The 17,330-nt window shown below is 34.1% G+C and overlaps 1 protein-coding gene across 1 annotated transcript; it reads right to left on the bottom strand.

Moving 5' to 3' along the window:
• Positions 1–8,470: 8,470 nt before the first annotated feature.
• On the bottom strand, positions 8,471–15,538 carry LOC132282500 (uncharacterized). Its single transcript, XM_059784205.1, has 10 exons — positions 15,307–15,538; positions 14,342–14,418; positions 13,993–14,213; positions 12,823–12,940; positions 11,711–11,788; positions 11,475–11,598; positions 10,810–11,372; positions 10,428–10,564; positions 9,831–9,920; positions 8,471–8,917 (listed from the first exon to the last, which is right to left on the bottom strand). Exons 2-10 carry the CDS (start codon positions 14,366–14,368, stop codon positions 8,815–8,817), a joined length of 1,461 nt encoding a protein of 486 aa, XP_059640188.1. The 5' UTR covers positions 14,369–14,418; positions 15,307–15,538; the 3' UTR covers positions 8,471–8,814.
• Positions 15,539–17,330: the final 1,792 nt, after the last annotated feature.

Raw genomic sequence — 17,330 nt, 5'->3', positions numbered from 1 at the left:
TTGAATGAGAGTTTAGAAAAAAAAAAGTCTATATGGATCAACCTGAAAGCTTCACATTAGAGGGTAAAGAATATATGGTCTATACACTTAAGATGACAATATATGGACTTAAACAAACTTCTTGACAATGGTATATTAAGTTTAATGATACCATTATTTTTTTTGGTTTTAAGGAAAATATTGTTGATCAGTGTATATATACTAAAAGATTAACGAGAGTAAGTTTTGTGAGATATATTTTTGTAATTGGCTAATTTCGTTGTCAAAACAAGTCCGATCGAGTTGAAATTTTTCGATTTACAATTTCAAGTTTGAAGATCGGATGAGGATTTGAAGAAGTTCAAGTGTTCATGATATACTACACTCCGAGATGATGAGAACAATGTTCTAAAATTTTTTGAGAGATAGTGACAACATTTAGAAAGGGTTTTGGAAGGTTTGGAAAGAGATTCAACAGGGCTAAACTGGTTTAACTTTTACAGAAATTCCAAACTGTCCATCTTGAACTGGTTCAACAGGGCTAAACTGGTTTAACTTTTACAGAAATTCCAAACTGTCCATCTTGAACAGGTTCAAGGGGGCTGAATCGGTTCAAGAACCAAAGTTGGCCACGACAGAAACTTTCTGCCTTCTTGAACCAGTTCAGCCCCTTTGAATCGTTTCAAGGTCTTCTAGCAGCACTTGGATTTTAGTTTCCTTTTTGCTGTTTGATTTCTTTTTTATCCCAACTTCTTTCCAAGTCCTATGCATGAAATTTTTCATATTTTCTAAAGGATTAGGACTTTATAAACTCTATGTAAACCTTGTTAGTCTTCTAGGTTTATTGACGGCTTTAGGGAAAATCAATTCTATATTTTGAGAAAGCCTTTTAGAGAAAGAAAATTCAGAAAATCAAATCTGATTATTCTGAATTTATTTATGAGAGCATACACATATATTCATTAGTGATTTAATTGTGTTGTTCTCTATCTCATTGAAATTGGAGCTATATTGAAGATTCAGATATTCTGTATGAAGAGCAGGATTTAATTCTATTACATCGAGTTCAGATCTTGAAGAACAGAAGTAAAAGCGATCACACTTTGAAAGGGTTGGAGCATTCGAGGAGTGTTGTCTGATCTAACTGTTACTCTTCTACAAATATCAAGTATAAGCCTGAGGTCAAGTTGCTGTTAGACTGGGAGTCGCAAAGCCAGAGGATTATTAGCAATTGGTGTTTGGTAGAACGATAGGGTGTGAGCTAGAGTTAAAGTTCAGTGTACTTTGTTTCAAACATAGTGGATCGGTTTACTTCGGACTGAATAGTCCACGAGATTTTTCCCATACAAACAATTGATTTATTTTATTAACTGGGATTTCCTCGCTAAAAATCCTGGTACAATCTCTTTAAACTTAACTTGCTTTACTTTTTCAGAATTTATATTTATGATTGTGGATGTTTAATTGATCATACAATTTAATCAATCATAAATTGAGCAAGTTAACCTAATAATCAGATCTAGGTCATTATAAGAGTTAATTACAATTAAAATCAACTAACTGTTTCCGCACCCCGCATAACTCTATTTTCACAAGTTTATATTTCTGATTCTATATATTGATGATAGTTTGTTTGGTAGTAGTAATCTTAGTTTATTATATGAAAGTAAAAGTTATCTCTAAGAACTTTGAGATGAAAGATATGCATGAGGCATTCTACGTGATAGGAATAGAAATATTCTAGGATAGATCACGTGAATTTTTAGGATTGTCTCAGCTTTTTAGAAAAAATTACAGGAGCTAATGCTTTGTTTGGAATCAAATTCGTTTTAGATTTGGAAAAGAAGTTGGATTGGATTTGAAAATAACATAATTCCTTTTTTATTTTTTTTTATTTTTTTAAAACATTACCAATATAACCTCCCTGCTTTAAACTTAAAAATAAAAAATAATAAAAAGGGGGGTAAATCATCACATCACGTGGATAAAAAAAAAAAAATACTCAAGTCTTCTCTTAAAAAATTAGATTCTTAAAAAGTGACATTTCTTTTGGGGGAGAGGGAGTATAACCTACCAAACATATGAGTAATTGAATTAAATTTCTCTTGGACAATACTTAGTTCCTCACTAGTGAGGATCTATAACATACTGACCACTGATATGGATCAATAATAAATGTATACATCCTATTTTAGTTATTATTATTTTTATATTATTTGTAATAGTATTATTCTCCCTTCGAGCAGTAAATTAAAAATACCCACATTCCAAAACAAACTAGGGGTAATTTTATAGAAAGAGTGAACAGTGCATATAAAATAGAAATTGCAAATGCCCAGAAGGCCACCAAAACTCAACATCTTAGGAATTCAAAGCACCCATATGGGAAGCAAAAAACCAAACTACTGCTACTGCAGAATCTAATGCTACTTCAAAAACTACAGCTCCAAATAAAAAAACTTCTAACTGCTTCCTGCTATTGCTAAAACAACAATGTCCTTTGAAGAAAGAAGTTGAGATGCTTAATATTTTGCACTATCCTAAAGGGAGGCTCACAGTGAGGTATTTCAATGTTCACTCATAACAACCAGGATAAAGAATGATGGTTGCAAGACTATAATAAGTATAATGGTAGCTAAAGCCTAAAGCAAGACTTTTTGACTAGAAAGCTCTTGTCCTTGGGAGGGAGATTACAACTTAATAAGGCTTAGGAGGGAGTTAGACTGGTCTTTCAGCCCATATAAGGTGGACACAGCAAGCAAGAGCAAGTTTGTCGATATCATCATCAGATGCCCATAGGAGTAGAGAATCATGGTCCAGAGGATTAATATGGAAGCAACACAAGTATCGAATGTGATTCCATATGAATGCAGAGAAGAGACGGGGCATTTGAAAAACAAGTGGGAAATGGATTCACCATCAACCAAGTAAAGAGGGCAGTGATTAGGGATATGAAGGAATACAACTGTTGTGCTTTCAATGAGTGTGTAATATGTTCTTAGCTGTCATCCAGAGTACAAAGCTTTGTTATGGGATGCGGGTTTTAACCAGACAAATTTATGCCAGTGGATGATGAGAGATGGGGATTTATGAGCTTGTAAAGCGTGAGGAATATAGAAGAAACCAGGAGGAGAGGGGGTCCAAATGACTTTATCATCAGTAGAATCGGGACTAAGATGGATAGAGTGTTAAAGGGTATGAGATTAGGGGCTTGGAATAACAGCTCATTTGTGATAATCCATTGGGAATTAAGGATCAAGGTACCGACCTTAGAGTGGATTCGAAAGGATAAAAATTGGATTAGATTGGGGTCACTGGAGGTCACCATAGGGCCTTCATGACTAGAGTGAAGAAACTGAAAGACTTGGACCAAAAACTTACATCATGAAGTCATGAACTTTGACACATATTGCTATTAGATATCACCCCTTCATAATCCATTTTAAATTCTTTTAAAAAAATAGAAAAATAAATGATAACAAAAAGGGTTGTGAATTTGGAGATATCTATCAACACTCGTAAAGGGTACAAAGAGAGAAGGAAAAGGAATAATTAAACTTTTATCATTCAAGCATGAGGAAAAAAGGAATTTGATCAAAACCTAAAAGTTTTTAATTACTAGGACATGAATACGTACCATATTGCAAGTGCTCCATACCGCCATAGGTGCACACTAAATCAGGAGGTGTGCCATACAAAAAACACTCGCCAACTGAAAGATATCTTTCCATAGCTCTGATTCAAAAGTAATTTATTCTTGATTCAATTTTTCCTTCTGTTGGTGTTGGTGTAGGTGTTTGCGTGCTTTTTCATATTTTTATCTTCATCCTGTTGCTGCATTATCACAGTTACCACCACTGCCCTCCTCCTCACTGTCATTGATTGTTGCCGATGACACAGATCTTGTTGATAGTTTGCAGCGGATATCTTCCTCTGTTCCCCTTCCTTGAAATGCAGGACTTTTAATCGACCCAGGCAAATTCATATAAATTGCCCAAACAAATGTCAGAGGAACAAATAAACCAAATTTTCGCATGAATCATAAATTACTACAACCACCCAAAGAATGTTAAAACCCTGAAGGTTTCCAAATATGAACACACAAATATATAATATAATGCACCTAGCTAGTTCACTTGTACTTCAAATTGTAATAAACATTGCATTTATCCATGCAAATATAAGCATTTCCATCATCTAATTATACAAAGAGATTTGGGACTCTGGAATAGGTCTCTGGCGCTCCACTTCTTTGAGTTTAAATATCAAAGGAACTGGAGTCCTATGGTTTTTTTTTTTTTTTTTTTTCATTTCCCTTATATAAACTATTATCGATATTAAGTTGCATTAGTAGAGGCACAATTTTCTTGTCCATGTGTCTTTGTGAATCTGGAATGATGCAATAAAAATGTTAGTTAGCATTCATGAAATAGAAGAAAGGAATCTAATCCTTCATATCGCCAAAAAAATGACATTCTTGAAGCTCAAGTCCTAGCAACCCCAGCTAATAACGTTCAGGTTAGGCTGTGTTCGAGCTTGGGTAGCTCAAAGTTGAAAATCATGTTTAGTTGGCCTTGGTTGAGCCCTCTACCCCTATTTTGCTTGGCAAACGCAATACGACCTGCTCAAATTGAAGCACTAGTGACTAGCCACAAAACAACTTCTGATTCAGTTTCAAATTACAAAAATTATTGATTTTCAAGTACTCGCAAACTATAATATGTCCATAATACAGCCAAGTAGTTTGTGTTTAAACTAGCTATTATACCCTAACCATGTTTGTTCTAAACCTGAACAAACAATCAAAGGCTCAGATGGTTAGGGATTGGGATCTCATGAGTTCAGTCATCCGATTAAATAGTTCCCCTCTGAATGACTACCCACTGGCTTGATTGGGGCTTTCGTCACTGTTGACAAATTCAGAGTACTTGGTCTGGAGCTTCAGCAACAGTCAATTGGTTATAACTTATAACGGTCATTTGATTTGATTTTTGGTTGTGGGCACCTGCCCTTTTTGAGATTCAAAGTTGTGTTTGTTTGGGACCACTTTTGTTAATCTTAGGATCGATTCTCTAGAGCCCATTTGAGTGCCTGACCCTTTTTCTGATCAGGCTTGTACTTTTTCTTTCAAAGAAAAATTCCACTTTAACTAGTTAATTAGGAACCAACAACGACAACAGAAAGAGAACCAGATAATTCCAACGATCAAACTTTAACCAGCCACTGCATTCCAATAGCACAAAGAGAAGAGTATGTACACCAAGTAACAAGTCAAGGGCCGACAAGTTTGTCATCTTTCAAAGAAACCATCACAAGATGCTCAATACCCACTTCTTAATTGTTAACAATCCAATATTAATCAACAAATGAATTCTTTTTAAATGAAAAAATAAATAAAAATTAAAAGATAGTATATTCATTCATGTCATAGTAAGGAGAGGAACAAGTTGTCATTATGCAGACAGCAATATCAATTTGACTGATTCGTATTGGTTTTAGACTCCATAATGTATTCAGTCATGTCATAGTAATTGGGGCAAACTGAGAGGAGAAAATGAACACAAGAATACAATAGTTAAAGAGAATCCAAAATTAGTTCTTACATTGCAATGCAGTCTAAGAACTTGGCCTGCAAACCGAAACTCGATTTGGACAGAGGACGAGCAACCAAATCAACAACCTCCCCGGACGAGCAACCAAATCAACAACCTCCCCGGACGAGTTCTGCACCTTAGAGACGCTAAACTTCAAACAGGTAATGATGGACCGTCCTCCCATATATTCTTTCAGAATAAGACACAACTTATCGTCCCCTAAATGGAGGAAATACCCAACTGGAAAGTGACCGAAACAGTTAGGTTTGGGAAGGAAGTCTTTCTCCTCCTCTAATCCCCTCACTTGTTTTGGGGGGCTGTTAGTGTTCTTGACATCAAAACCCATAATCCTCCCTGGTGCAGAATCTAGAGGTTCGTCTAAATTCGTGCTGTCGTGCAGTTATAGCAATACATTATGTCATCTAAGAGTGACATAGATACATTCCGGACCAAAGTCACCATCATAACAAAGATTCCATGATTGATCATCAAAATCATATGAATACAGGTACCCAAATCCCGGGACAACGCTATACACCAAAAGCTGCCTCTGCGTCTTTGTTACAGTAAGTTGGTGTGCACAAAGATGACCACCAGCTATATCACAGGGAATATAGGAAAAAGCTGGTTTCCAACACCTCTTGCTCTTTTCCTTTTCGGAGGGATAAAAAACCTCAAAATAATTTGGAAGTGATGGATTCAGAATCAATAAGAAAGCCACCCATGACGCAGATCTTGCTGTCAAGAGTGAGAGCATAAGCAGTGGTATAAACCATCATTTGTTTCTGAACGAAGGTTATACGTATGCATTTTCACTAGTTACTGGTGTAATTTTGTGATGGCCGTCGTCAGAACTCGCAGCAGCAGATACCTTAATGTGTCTTATATATTACATCTCGTCCATGTCCCAAAAAGAATAAGTTACAGTATTCCAAAAGATAAAAGACATTTATTTTGAGATGGAGAAGAATTTCCATTACACTACACTACATGTTTTTTTTTTTGTTGTTTTTTTTATAAAATACCTAATAATAATTCACCACCAAATACATGTATTTTCATGTCCCATGTACACCAGACAATTATCAGTGTGATCTTTAGAGAATTCGAACTCCCAACCTACATGCATTCTCATGTCCCATATACACCGGACAATTATCCAAAAATTTTCTGACAGTGACCTTTAGAGAATTTAAACTCCCAACCTCCAAACAGTGAAGTGAGGTGAGAATGGGTTATTCGAACTCGGCCTTCCAATCTCATTCCAACTTCTCAATACCAAATGGATTGCAATAGTATTCTTAACAACTGTTTTCAAAACATGTCCCAATCCAGAAAGAATTTTTGTATATTTTGGTTTTAAAATGGGCCCACAATCACTTGACATTTGGGTAGCAACATCGAGTTTTAAGAGAGTAGGAAATGATGAAAATCAAATTCATACGACATTTTAAGGATTTAACACAAAATCAATCTATAGCCTCATTTATAAAAAGCAAAATCCTCCTATTGGTTTAATGCTGAAAGTGAGAGGAGGTTTGTTCAGAGCATGTGTTTGTGAGTCAAAGAAGGACCTGTGTGGTACAATCTCTTTTCTAGGCAATAATCAAACATGCAGATGAAGAAGAGCAAATATAAAAGTCTTATGTCATTTGCTAATCCTAAATTTTAATGCTAATACATGTCAATAAATCATGAACCTAAAACATTTTTAAAAATTATTAGCATGCAAGTAACATAATTACAAGTGCTCCTATGGGTGCAGAAATAAAAATAATCACCAATTGAAAGATACAAACACCCAAGATTCAATGACTGAAGAAATTTCCTACCATGAACAAGAGAGATGAAATGAAGAATCACATGATATATATATACGTGTGTGTAACTAATTCATCAAAAAAATATGATAAAATCAGTAAATGACATAAACTTTTAAGATCAGGCTACATGAATTTTGTTTTTTCTTTTCTTTCATTTATTGGGACGGATTTTATAGCTCAAAAAATATATATATAATAAAAAGAAATATATCATACTAAGGGTCTTGTGCCTCAATAATATCTCTTCTATCTTCTAAATTGGATGGTGAATGTTCGAATCTCCAAAAAAGCAAAATGGATGAGTTAGTGTGTGTGTGTATATCATGTGTGTGAGAGAGACTAACTCATAAATAAATAAAAAAATGACAAAATCAGCAAATGGCATTAGACTTTTAAGATCAGGCTACATGAATCAAATTTTTTTTTTTTTAATCTTTCATTCAATGGCACGAAATTTATAACTCAAAAAACATATATTGTAAAAAGAAATATATAAGCGTTAAAGAAGAGAATTGTTTCTTCGTTCCTTCTCTTATCCTTCTCTTATGAGATCTTGTTTTCCTCTCTTTTCTTTTCTACTCTTCTCTTTCTTCTATAACTACACACAAGGAATTTTAGGCTTGTCTAATTTTTTACTCTGAAAACCGTTTTCAAGAATTCAAAAAACTGTTTTCAAGAATTCAGAAAACTGTTCTCAGAAACATGCATTTATTTTCTGAAAACTCAACCAAGCATACTTTTTTGTACTGTTTTCAATTTTCAATTTTCTGAGAATAGAAAACTATTTCTATAATTACAAACCAAGCATGCTTTATATCCCCCAACATCTTCCTTTTAGAGACCGACACCATTATGAACCATTATGAACGAGTAAAAACAATTCATTAAAATGCCAAATTCAACCTATTTATATTTGAGTAATTCACTTATAATTCCATAAGAAAATGCCACCAATTTCATTTTCCCATCAATTTTTTTATTTTTTACATTTGTCTTTTACTATTAACACTATATCATTCTTAATATTTTCATTATCATCATTATTTCAACATGTGCATTATACATACAAATGGGTTGAGCTGGAAAAAAACAGAAGAGATGACATTATGTGAATACCAGTTAGGAGCCATTGTTGTCACAGTAAATTTTCACTTTCTGTTATTCCGACACAAATGAAGATTCATTCACCTACAAGGCTACAAATTACCTTCCCAGCATCACCAGTACCCCCAAGAAAAGACCCCAAAAAAAACCCTACGTTTTACAATATTTATCCTGTAACTGACAAATAAAGGAACCCATAATTCAGCACCTTGACACAAAATAAAATAAAATAGAAAACTAAAACAAAATGGGCAAATAAACTAAGGGGTACTTCAACTATTTCACCCAGCTAATCAACGTAATTTCTTCTATGGTCATCGTTGGCTCAGCTTACGCTTCTTTCTCAACCGCTCCTGCCTCTCTTCTTCCTCAATCTTCCGTAGTTCTTCTTCATCTTCCTTCCTAGCAATTAGTGCACTGAATCACAAGAAATCACTGGTATATGAGACACGACCACAACCAGAGGAAAACAGATTTAAAAAAAAAATTAAAAAAAGAAAAGCCTGTATGAGCATCCATCAAATAATTGCTAGCTCACAAAATTAACTCAAACATGAGCACGCATGCCTTCATTTATATATATATATATATATATAATAAATAAAAAATACACACATCCGCATTTATACACAAACACATATATAACATATGATTCACACAAGATATATTTACACAACATTCTAACAAGGAAACTCTTGAGAGAAATTTCTTTTAAGGAATTCCCAAAAACCATCTTAATGATCATTTAGGCAAAAAAATTCACAAACAGATGGTTGTTTTTTCCTCCTTTGTTGAGCACTTGACCTAGAAAGAGTATTACTAAGGGGACAAAATCATCAGATTCATTTTCAAATGTTCTACACACAGAAACCCCCCATTTACAAAAATCATGGCTCTGTATGTAAAATAATAATAATACCATCAACAGGAGCTCGCAACTTCTTTCAAATAGAATAAAAATCCTGTTATACCAAGCATCAAGCATTTGATGCTTTAAATTCTGCAAGTCTTAAAAAAAAAGGCGTGCATACTAATATACCAGATGTTATTTGCAAGATAGCGTGTAACTCGCTATATGTGTGTCTAGAAGAGAGCAATAGAGGAGGTGGCAGGTGAATCAGAAGTAGAAATAAAAAAAAAAATTGGAAAAAAAAATATATATATATATATACAAGAGTAGATTTAAGGTTTATAAGCATTAAAGGGAAAATATATAAACTCAAATGAGTGTATAATATTGGAGAAGGCCGACATACAGAAATGAACAAGAAAGCATTTCCAAAAACCATAAATAGACAAGGAATTCATGCTACAACAAAACCATACTAACCTCCTCTTCTCCTCCTTCATAATATCGGCATAGTTGGCCTCCATGTCACTATCATCTTCATCATGACCAGCAAACTTTTGTGGATCATACCTGCAAAGTAAATCACCAATTTGCTTAACATGGAAAAGAAACATAGACCATCCAAATGGCATCATCACCCACATCAAACAGAACACACTTCATGTCAAGTATGACCAAATCAAAATTACATTCCACAACTGAAGTTTTGTTGATTCTAATAATATGTCCCTTACAAGACATGCAATTACATTATTGTTTAAAAATATAAACATTTACCTTTATTAAAGAATAAAACAAGTGCCTTCCCTTGAAGAGTTTTTTTTTCTCTTTTTTCTTTGTTCTTCTTTCTTATATTCTCTCTTTTTTGAGGGGGGAGATTGCATCTGATGGCTTACTTGTAATAAATAAAAATATGCTACAATTATATCCAACAAATCTAAGACTATAATCAAACACCCACATATAGATTATTCAAATCAACAATCAACTGGGTTAAATTATTGAATCAACATGAAGAATAATTCAATTGCATAGAGGCCAAAATCAAATAATATAAAAGGAAGGAAGGTTATTTACCCAAACATTTGCCTAATCATACTGATTGCTTCATCACCATCATCCTCATCATCAGAGTACCTTCTTACAGGCTTTTTCTTTGGACGTTCCTCTTGCAAAGTGGCACGGGATGCAGTTTTAGGCAGTACCTTGTTCATCTGTGCATGTGTCATCAAGGACCCAGAACATAAGAATGTATATTATGCAATCTTTCATTAGATATGCAGGAATTTTCACCAGAAAAAAGGCTGGAAAAATCTGCTTTTCATGCAAGGTCAAAGTATAAAACAAATAATAATAATAATAATAATAAGGGATTCTTTCACGGATTATACCCAAAAAAAAATCCAACATAACAAACGTTCATGCATAAAATACAATTCCACAGGAAGTAGGATAAGACCTGAGGTTTAGAGGATGACACTGGATGTTTAGGGATCACCCTTCCCTTGCTAGATTCATGAAACTCCTTTCTTGAATCTATGGACTGCTTTGGAGTAGCATATTGCAACTTCGAAGATAGTGGCTTGTGTAAACCAGCAGTGGAACTCTTTGCACCCGGTAGAGATCCCTTCTTCTCCATTACAGCCGCAGGTTTCTTAGTAGGCAAACCTTTTGACCCAAGAGGCCGACGAGGCTCATTTCCACTGTTGCTACCAAGCTGTTTCCTAGAGTCCACTATTGTCCTATTGGGCTTAGCTACAGAAATTAATCTGTGGGACCCCGCCTTAGGTGGCATGTGGGTACTTTTAGACATAGGTTTCCTCTCTTCACGACCATTAGAAACATGGGACATAGGTCTCCTCTCCTCACGACCATTAGAAACGTGGGACGTAGGTTTCCTCTCCTCGCGACCATTAGAAACATGGGACGTAGGTTTCCTCTCCTCACGGCCATTAGAAACTTGTCTTCCAGAATTGCTCAACAACGGTTTGCTCTTTGATGGCATCTGAGCTGATCGCGCCTCTTCAACATCACCAAAAAACCTGTATAAGTTTTCACAATGAAAATAGTATGCTTTGGGGGCTAACAGATCAACAGTCTCATGCATGGTAAGTAGCAACGCACCAGAACGTGAAACAGAGACATTTCGGGGTAGAGGATCCTTTCTAGGTGCTGGAAGCTCTATATCATCAGATAATAGAAAAGAGTAATCTCGTGTATCCTTAAGTCTCTGTGCTTTCACTTGTAACTAAAGCATGAAAAAGAAAAAAAAGATAAGAATATATGTATATATATCCCTAATAAATATCACATTTATTTCGAAGTTAAGGGAAAAATCTACATCAAATTCGCTTCTATACCTCATTTTTTACTTTAGGAAGGTGGCCATTGACTTGAGGCTGAGGTCTTGCGGTTGCTGAAGCAAGGCTCTTATTGTTCTGCAGAGGCAAGTAAGGTCATCAACTTCGTCATAAATAAGATCAAAAGATAATAATTCTTTTAGTGCATGTGTAGTCTACTTATTTCGCACTATCATAATATAAGCACGAATTTACATGTAATAGGGATGAACCAACAAAGCAATCTGAGTAACACACACCAGATTTCAACAGTTCCTTCCGCAGTTATAACAAATTTAAACAATAAGGAATCACAATAAGTACACAGATCAACCAGTAAACAGAATTTCTTAATATTCTAGAATCCCCCCGATAGAACCTCAAAGGTGGTTACAAAGACTTAACTACAAACTTCCATAATAGAGAGTCACAAAAGATGAAACTGAGCAACCAGTAAACCTAATTCTTCCTGTAAAACCTCAAAGGTTACATACATAGCCACAACTGTTGATGTGGTGACCAAAAAAGATAAAGCCACCAATGTGGTGCAGTAATAGTAAAAGGAATTGTAGTTGTTGTGGGGGGTGGGTGGGGGAGGAGGGGAGAGAAGGGAACGCATTATGGTTGGAAATGAAAATAGGTTTTCCTCTAGTTGTGAATAATCAGGCACATTCATTGAACCTCACAGTTTCTGAGGCATAAATCCTAGAAATATTTTTCAACTTAACTATGACCTGAGACTCTAGTTGTGAATAATCAGGCACATTCATTGAACCTCACAGTTTCTGAGGCATATATCCTAGAAATATTTTTCTACTTAACTATGACCTGAGACATATTTTAAAACCAATTATTTTATTTATTTATTGATAAATAATATTCCAAATCAATTATTATGATAACCATAAATTCTTGTATTTTTCCTAGACATTTAAAATAAACCAAGAATTTATACTGTCAAAGATAACAGAATATTATCAAAAAGGAACACAATTTCTAAGGAGATAACTTCAAATGGTGGGTTACACAACCCTCCAGGTTCATCATTCATGTAGGTAGCAGGTTGAAGACAAAATCAGTTTTGCAGTATGCAGGCATGGGCTACCCCAAAACCAAGGGAATATGGAACATACCCCATTATGTGATCTAGAAACCTTAGCTGCCAAATGCTGGTTCTCTAATAGTGACTTGCTTTCTTGAATTACTCTTTGAGCAATAACCGGCTGTGAAGGTCCAAAAAAGGATCCATAACTGCAAGATATGAAACAAGTATGTCAAGAATGAATTGTATAGGACTAAAATGCAGAATTAGTTTTCACTAGGATGAATCATGCCTGTGGTTTGACTAAAGCTATGGCCTTAGATAGAGCAGAACGGAAACATATGGATTATTAATTAACTATCAATTACATGATACTATAGCTCAATTGTTGAAAAAGGCAAAATATATATATATAAGAATTAATAGTTTAGACACCTGGAAGACACTTCAATCAGATGTTAAAGTACCTAAAAATGAATCAAACGATATTCCTTCTGCCTCACAAATGCACTGGGCAAAAAACTACAAAAGATGCACCTTTTTTTATCTTTCCTTCTTTTCTTTTTTCTTTTTTTCTGCCGTCATAAAATCTTCATAAATTAACCTATGTCTGCAATCCATAAGGCATATAAATTGTGCATTTTCAGTTGTGAAACACCAGTATGACATTTTAAACAATTACCTCACAAGGAAAACATCAAATAAGATGCGCTAACCCACCACTTTCCTTCAACCCCACAAAAGAAAGGGACTGTGTGAATTTGAATTTCTTCTTTTTCCCTTTTTTGAAGTGCACCAATTATATATTGCATATACATGATATCAAATTGAAGGGGGGGAAAAGGTAACATGAAACAAAAGGGAAAGGATAAATGGAAGCAATAACTGATTTACACTTTCATCTCACTTAAGTCACCGACTTATCAGAATCCATATAAAGCAATTTACAAAAAGCACGTGCCAACAATGCAGTTACCCAACCTCAACGTCTTAAAAATGTGATAACTTATACATGTTCAAATAAACAAAAGTAAACAGATGACTAGTCCCCTATGCCAATGATAATAGGGCTTCTAACATGAATGAAATACATCATTGCAAATTCCATTGGAACATATAAAGTGAAACTCAGTCTTGTCAATAACATATATGTAGGCTACTTCAATTAACATATGCACTACAAACATGCAGAACTTGTTATGCCCAACAAATTAATCAAAGGTCTTGTCTAGCAAGCTTGCGAAATTGGTAAAATACTCACTTGTCAGAGGGTAGTTTGTTCTTATTCTCTCGGAAATTGGCAGACCCAGATTTCTTCTTCAACTGCCTTCTGATATCTTCTTTCAATCGGTGCCTCAGTTCAAGGTACTCCAATTCCTCCTTTGTGGGCTGATGAGTCTCTTCCTCTTCATATTCCTCTTCACCACCTCCTTCCTCTTGCTCTTCATCCTCCTCTTCATATTCATCCAAATCTTCATACTCCTATATAATCACAACATATTATCCATCAATGCAAAATTGTTCCTGTTTTTATGTATACAGTTAACTATAAGTGTGTGAAATATATGGGAGGAGATGCAGTAATTCCACATAAACTCAAGACCACTTACATCTCTGTTATATCCCCTCATAGCCATTTCAATTCTCCAAGAGTATTTGGACAGCTGCTACTACAAAAACTCAAATCCTGCAAAGCCCAATAACAAAAAAGGGATTTTAACCATGTTTTTTAAAGACCAACAGTAAACAAAAATTAGTTATATTACTTAGTACTAGAGACATAGTAATATAATATATAAGTGTGTGTGTGTGTGTGTGTGTGTGTGGGTGTGGGTGTGGGTGTGGGTGTGGGTGTGTGTATATATTACAGATGATCTTTTTTGCCGTAAACAGCTAAAATTTAATTTGATATTTTTTAATCTGAACGTATGGCTTTTGCACACAAAAATTCATCCATCAAGTACGTAAAAGAACTACAAAAGTTGCTAGAACAAAATTATCAAAGCAAATAGCAAATCAGAGCATTGGATTAGGGCTTACCCAAAAAAAATAAAAATTACTTCGGATTAGGGCTTACCCAAAAAAAATAAAAATTACTTCGTATTTTTTTTTTTTTTTTTTTAATAAGTGGCTTGGGGTTTCAGATTCCTTGAATGTAGAGACAGAAAGAGGATCAAAAGCGAACAGCGGTGACTCGGGTTTTACCGGATTTCTCTTTCCTAACTCTTTCTCTCTCTTTCTAATTGTATTTCTGTTTGAAGTATAATGAAAATTATAATGGTCAGAAATCAGAAACCCTAATCAAATCTTCTTATAAATCAGAGATTCAGACCCTTTATCAACACGGATCAAAAAAAAAAATTAATAAATAATAAAAAGTTGTTGCCTTTATCGAACACCCTAATTATCTCAAAACAGGTTGTTTCAAAGCCAATTCATATATATATATATATAAATCAATGAATCAATGTTTTGAATTCAACGATTGAATACAATTTGCTACTGAATTAAAAAAATTATATAAAAAAAAAAAAAAGCACAAACAGAAAATTTAAAGCCAGAACGTAAAAATCACCTGTTTTGTTAGGAGAATCGAAGAAATCAGATCGAAAATCAGCGAATTTGAAGCTGAAAAAGAGCAAAGCGACCACGAATATTAATAGAGCGAAGCGAAGAGACGACGATGGGTATTCGAACGTAAAGGAGAGGCCAGTGATATAGTGAATTTGGGGATCGAAGGCGAGAGAAGGGAAGATAAAGAATGTAGGAACCGAAGGACCCAGAGACAATAAGGGTAACCGCTATGGTGCGCCGGGTCGTATATAACACCCACGTCTTTCGATTTTTTATATATCTTTATCGTGTCACGGTGAGAGTTCGAACTTCGAACCTTCTTGATGTCAGAGTTGGATATACAGATATAACACATAATTCGTGCAATACAACTTTTTACTACAGCAGCAAGTTACTTGTAATCCAGGATGGAATCTGATTGAATTAAAAAAATAAAGAGTGTCCATCTTACATGGTATAAATGAAAAATATATATATATATATATATATATATGATAATTTCTCTTTCCTTCGTGGTAATTTCTCTTTCCTTCGTGGAAAATATAAAACTCTCTAAAATTAAATATATATACACTTCTCTTCAAGCGTCACTTTTCATAAAATTACTCTAGACCCTTACTTTTTCTCTAAAAGAATAAATTTTAAAACAATAAATATTTGGTTTATACATAGTATAGATAATACTGTATTTGTAATTTTGTATGGTTCCATGAATTTTTACTTTATAAATTTAAATTTATGGAACACGAGAACAAGTAATTTTCTGTTTGTGATTATTTTTTTTTACTCTCTACCAACAATTTTAGAGAGTTTTTAAAAGAAAGAGAAACACCATTTTTTTTTTCTTTCCTTTTTTTCATCTTCATTTATACCATGTAAGAGGAGACTCTTTCTTTTTTAATTTTTTTAATTCTTACGTAGCTTAATCAAATCATTTTTTAATTCTTACGTGGCATAGTCAAATCCGATGTAAAAAGTTTTTGCGCTTTCTCTTTTGTGTTGCTTTTCATTACTCATATACTTCTTAAAATTATATAACTTATAAGATATTAAATAAGCCATGTAAGAAAATAAAATCGTGAAAAGTACTAATTAAATCATCACACTTATTATGCATTATTCTTTTCGTTTTTTTTTTTTTTTTTTTTTTTTTTTTTGGTTCCAACTGGATGCTGAACCTATTACATTTTCCACCTTAATCTATATTTTAAGAAATACTTATTTAAGTAATTAAGTGAGTCAAGAGTTGACCTCCATATAGATTCCATTCCCAGCCTTACTTGGATAGGAGTTAAAGAAGATTAAGGAAAGTAAGAGATGAAGGAAACCCACTTCTTGCTGTCTTAGGAACATGCATGACATTAGCACTGTATGCTTATATAAAGGGAGGGGTAATGTGCATGTGTGCGCAATTGTCTCATAACTCTCCCTCTCTAGAATTTCTAGGGTTTCTTATTTGCTTGACGAGGGAAGAAAAAATTCATTTATTTGTGGTAAAATTGTTTTTTGAACATGCCAATTCCATCAATGGGAAGATCTTATTTATTAAAGGTAAAAATTATTTGGGAGTTACTAAAAAAATGCCTCAACTTCTAACCTGTAAGTTCAAAAACATTCAACATTTTCAAGATCCGGCTAAATTTCTGACTCATTCAAGACCCAAACTTTTTAAAGAAAACAACAAGCACATTACAAGAGTATCATTCTTCTTAAAAGACTTTCAAAACACATTATTCGAAATCAAGTTTTGCCAGTCTTTCGATTGAAAATTTCGTTCAAGTCTTCTACTCATCTTCAATCTTAAAGAACTTGAATGACTTCCACGACCAGTTCAATATTAAATTTTGAAGCCCTTGCAACGGACAATTCAAGAAAATTGTATCAGGAAAAGATTCTTAATTCTAAAAGAATCAATCACAAATGATTGAACCTTTTTCAAAAATCAATAAAATTGATTATTTGCTCTGCATTTTCATTCATAATTTTTCGGACACAAAATTTGCGTGTACCACTTTATATTTGTTA

This window comes from Cornus florida, unplaced genomic scaffold, assembly GCF_030987335.1.
Source record: "Cornus florida cultivar Cherokee Brave unplaced genomic scaffold, ASM3098733v1 CherokeeBrave_3.0.0_Hap2_Chr11, whole genome shotgun sequence".
Classification (NCBI taxonomy): Eukaryota; Viridiplantae; Streptophyta; class Magnoliopsida; order Cornales; family Cornaceae; genus Cornus; species Cornus florida.
This window is presented reverse-complemented; position numbering and strand designations above follow the sequence as displayed.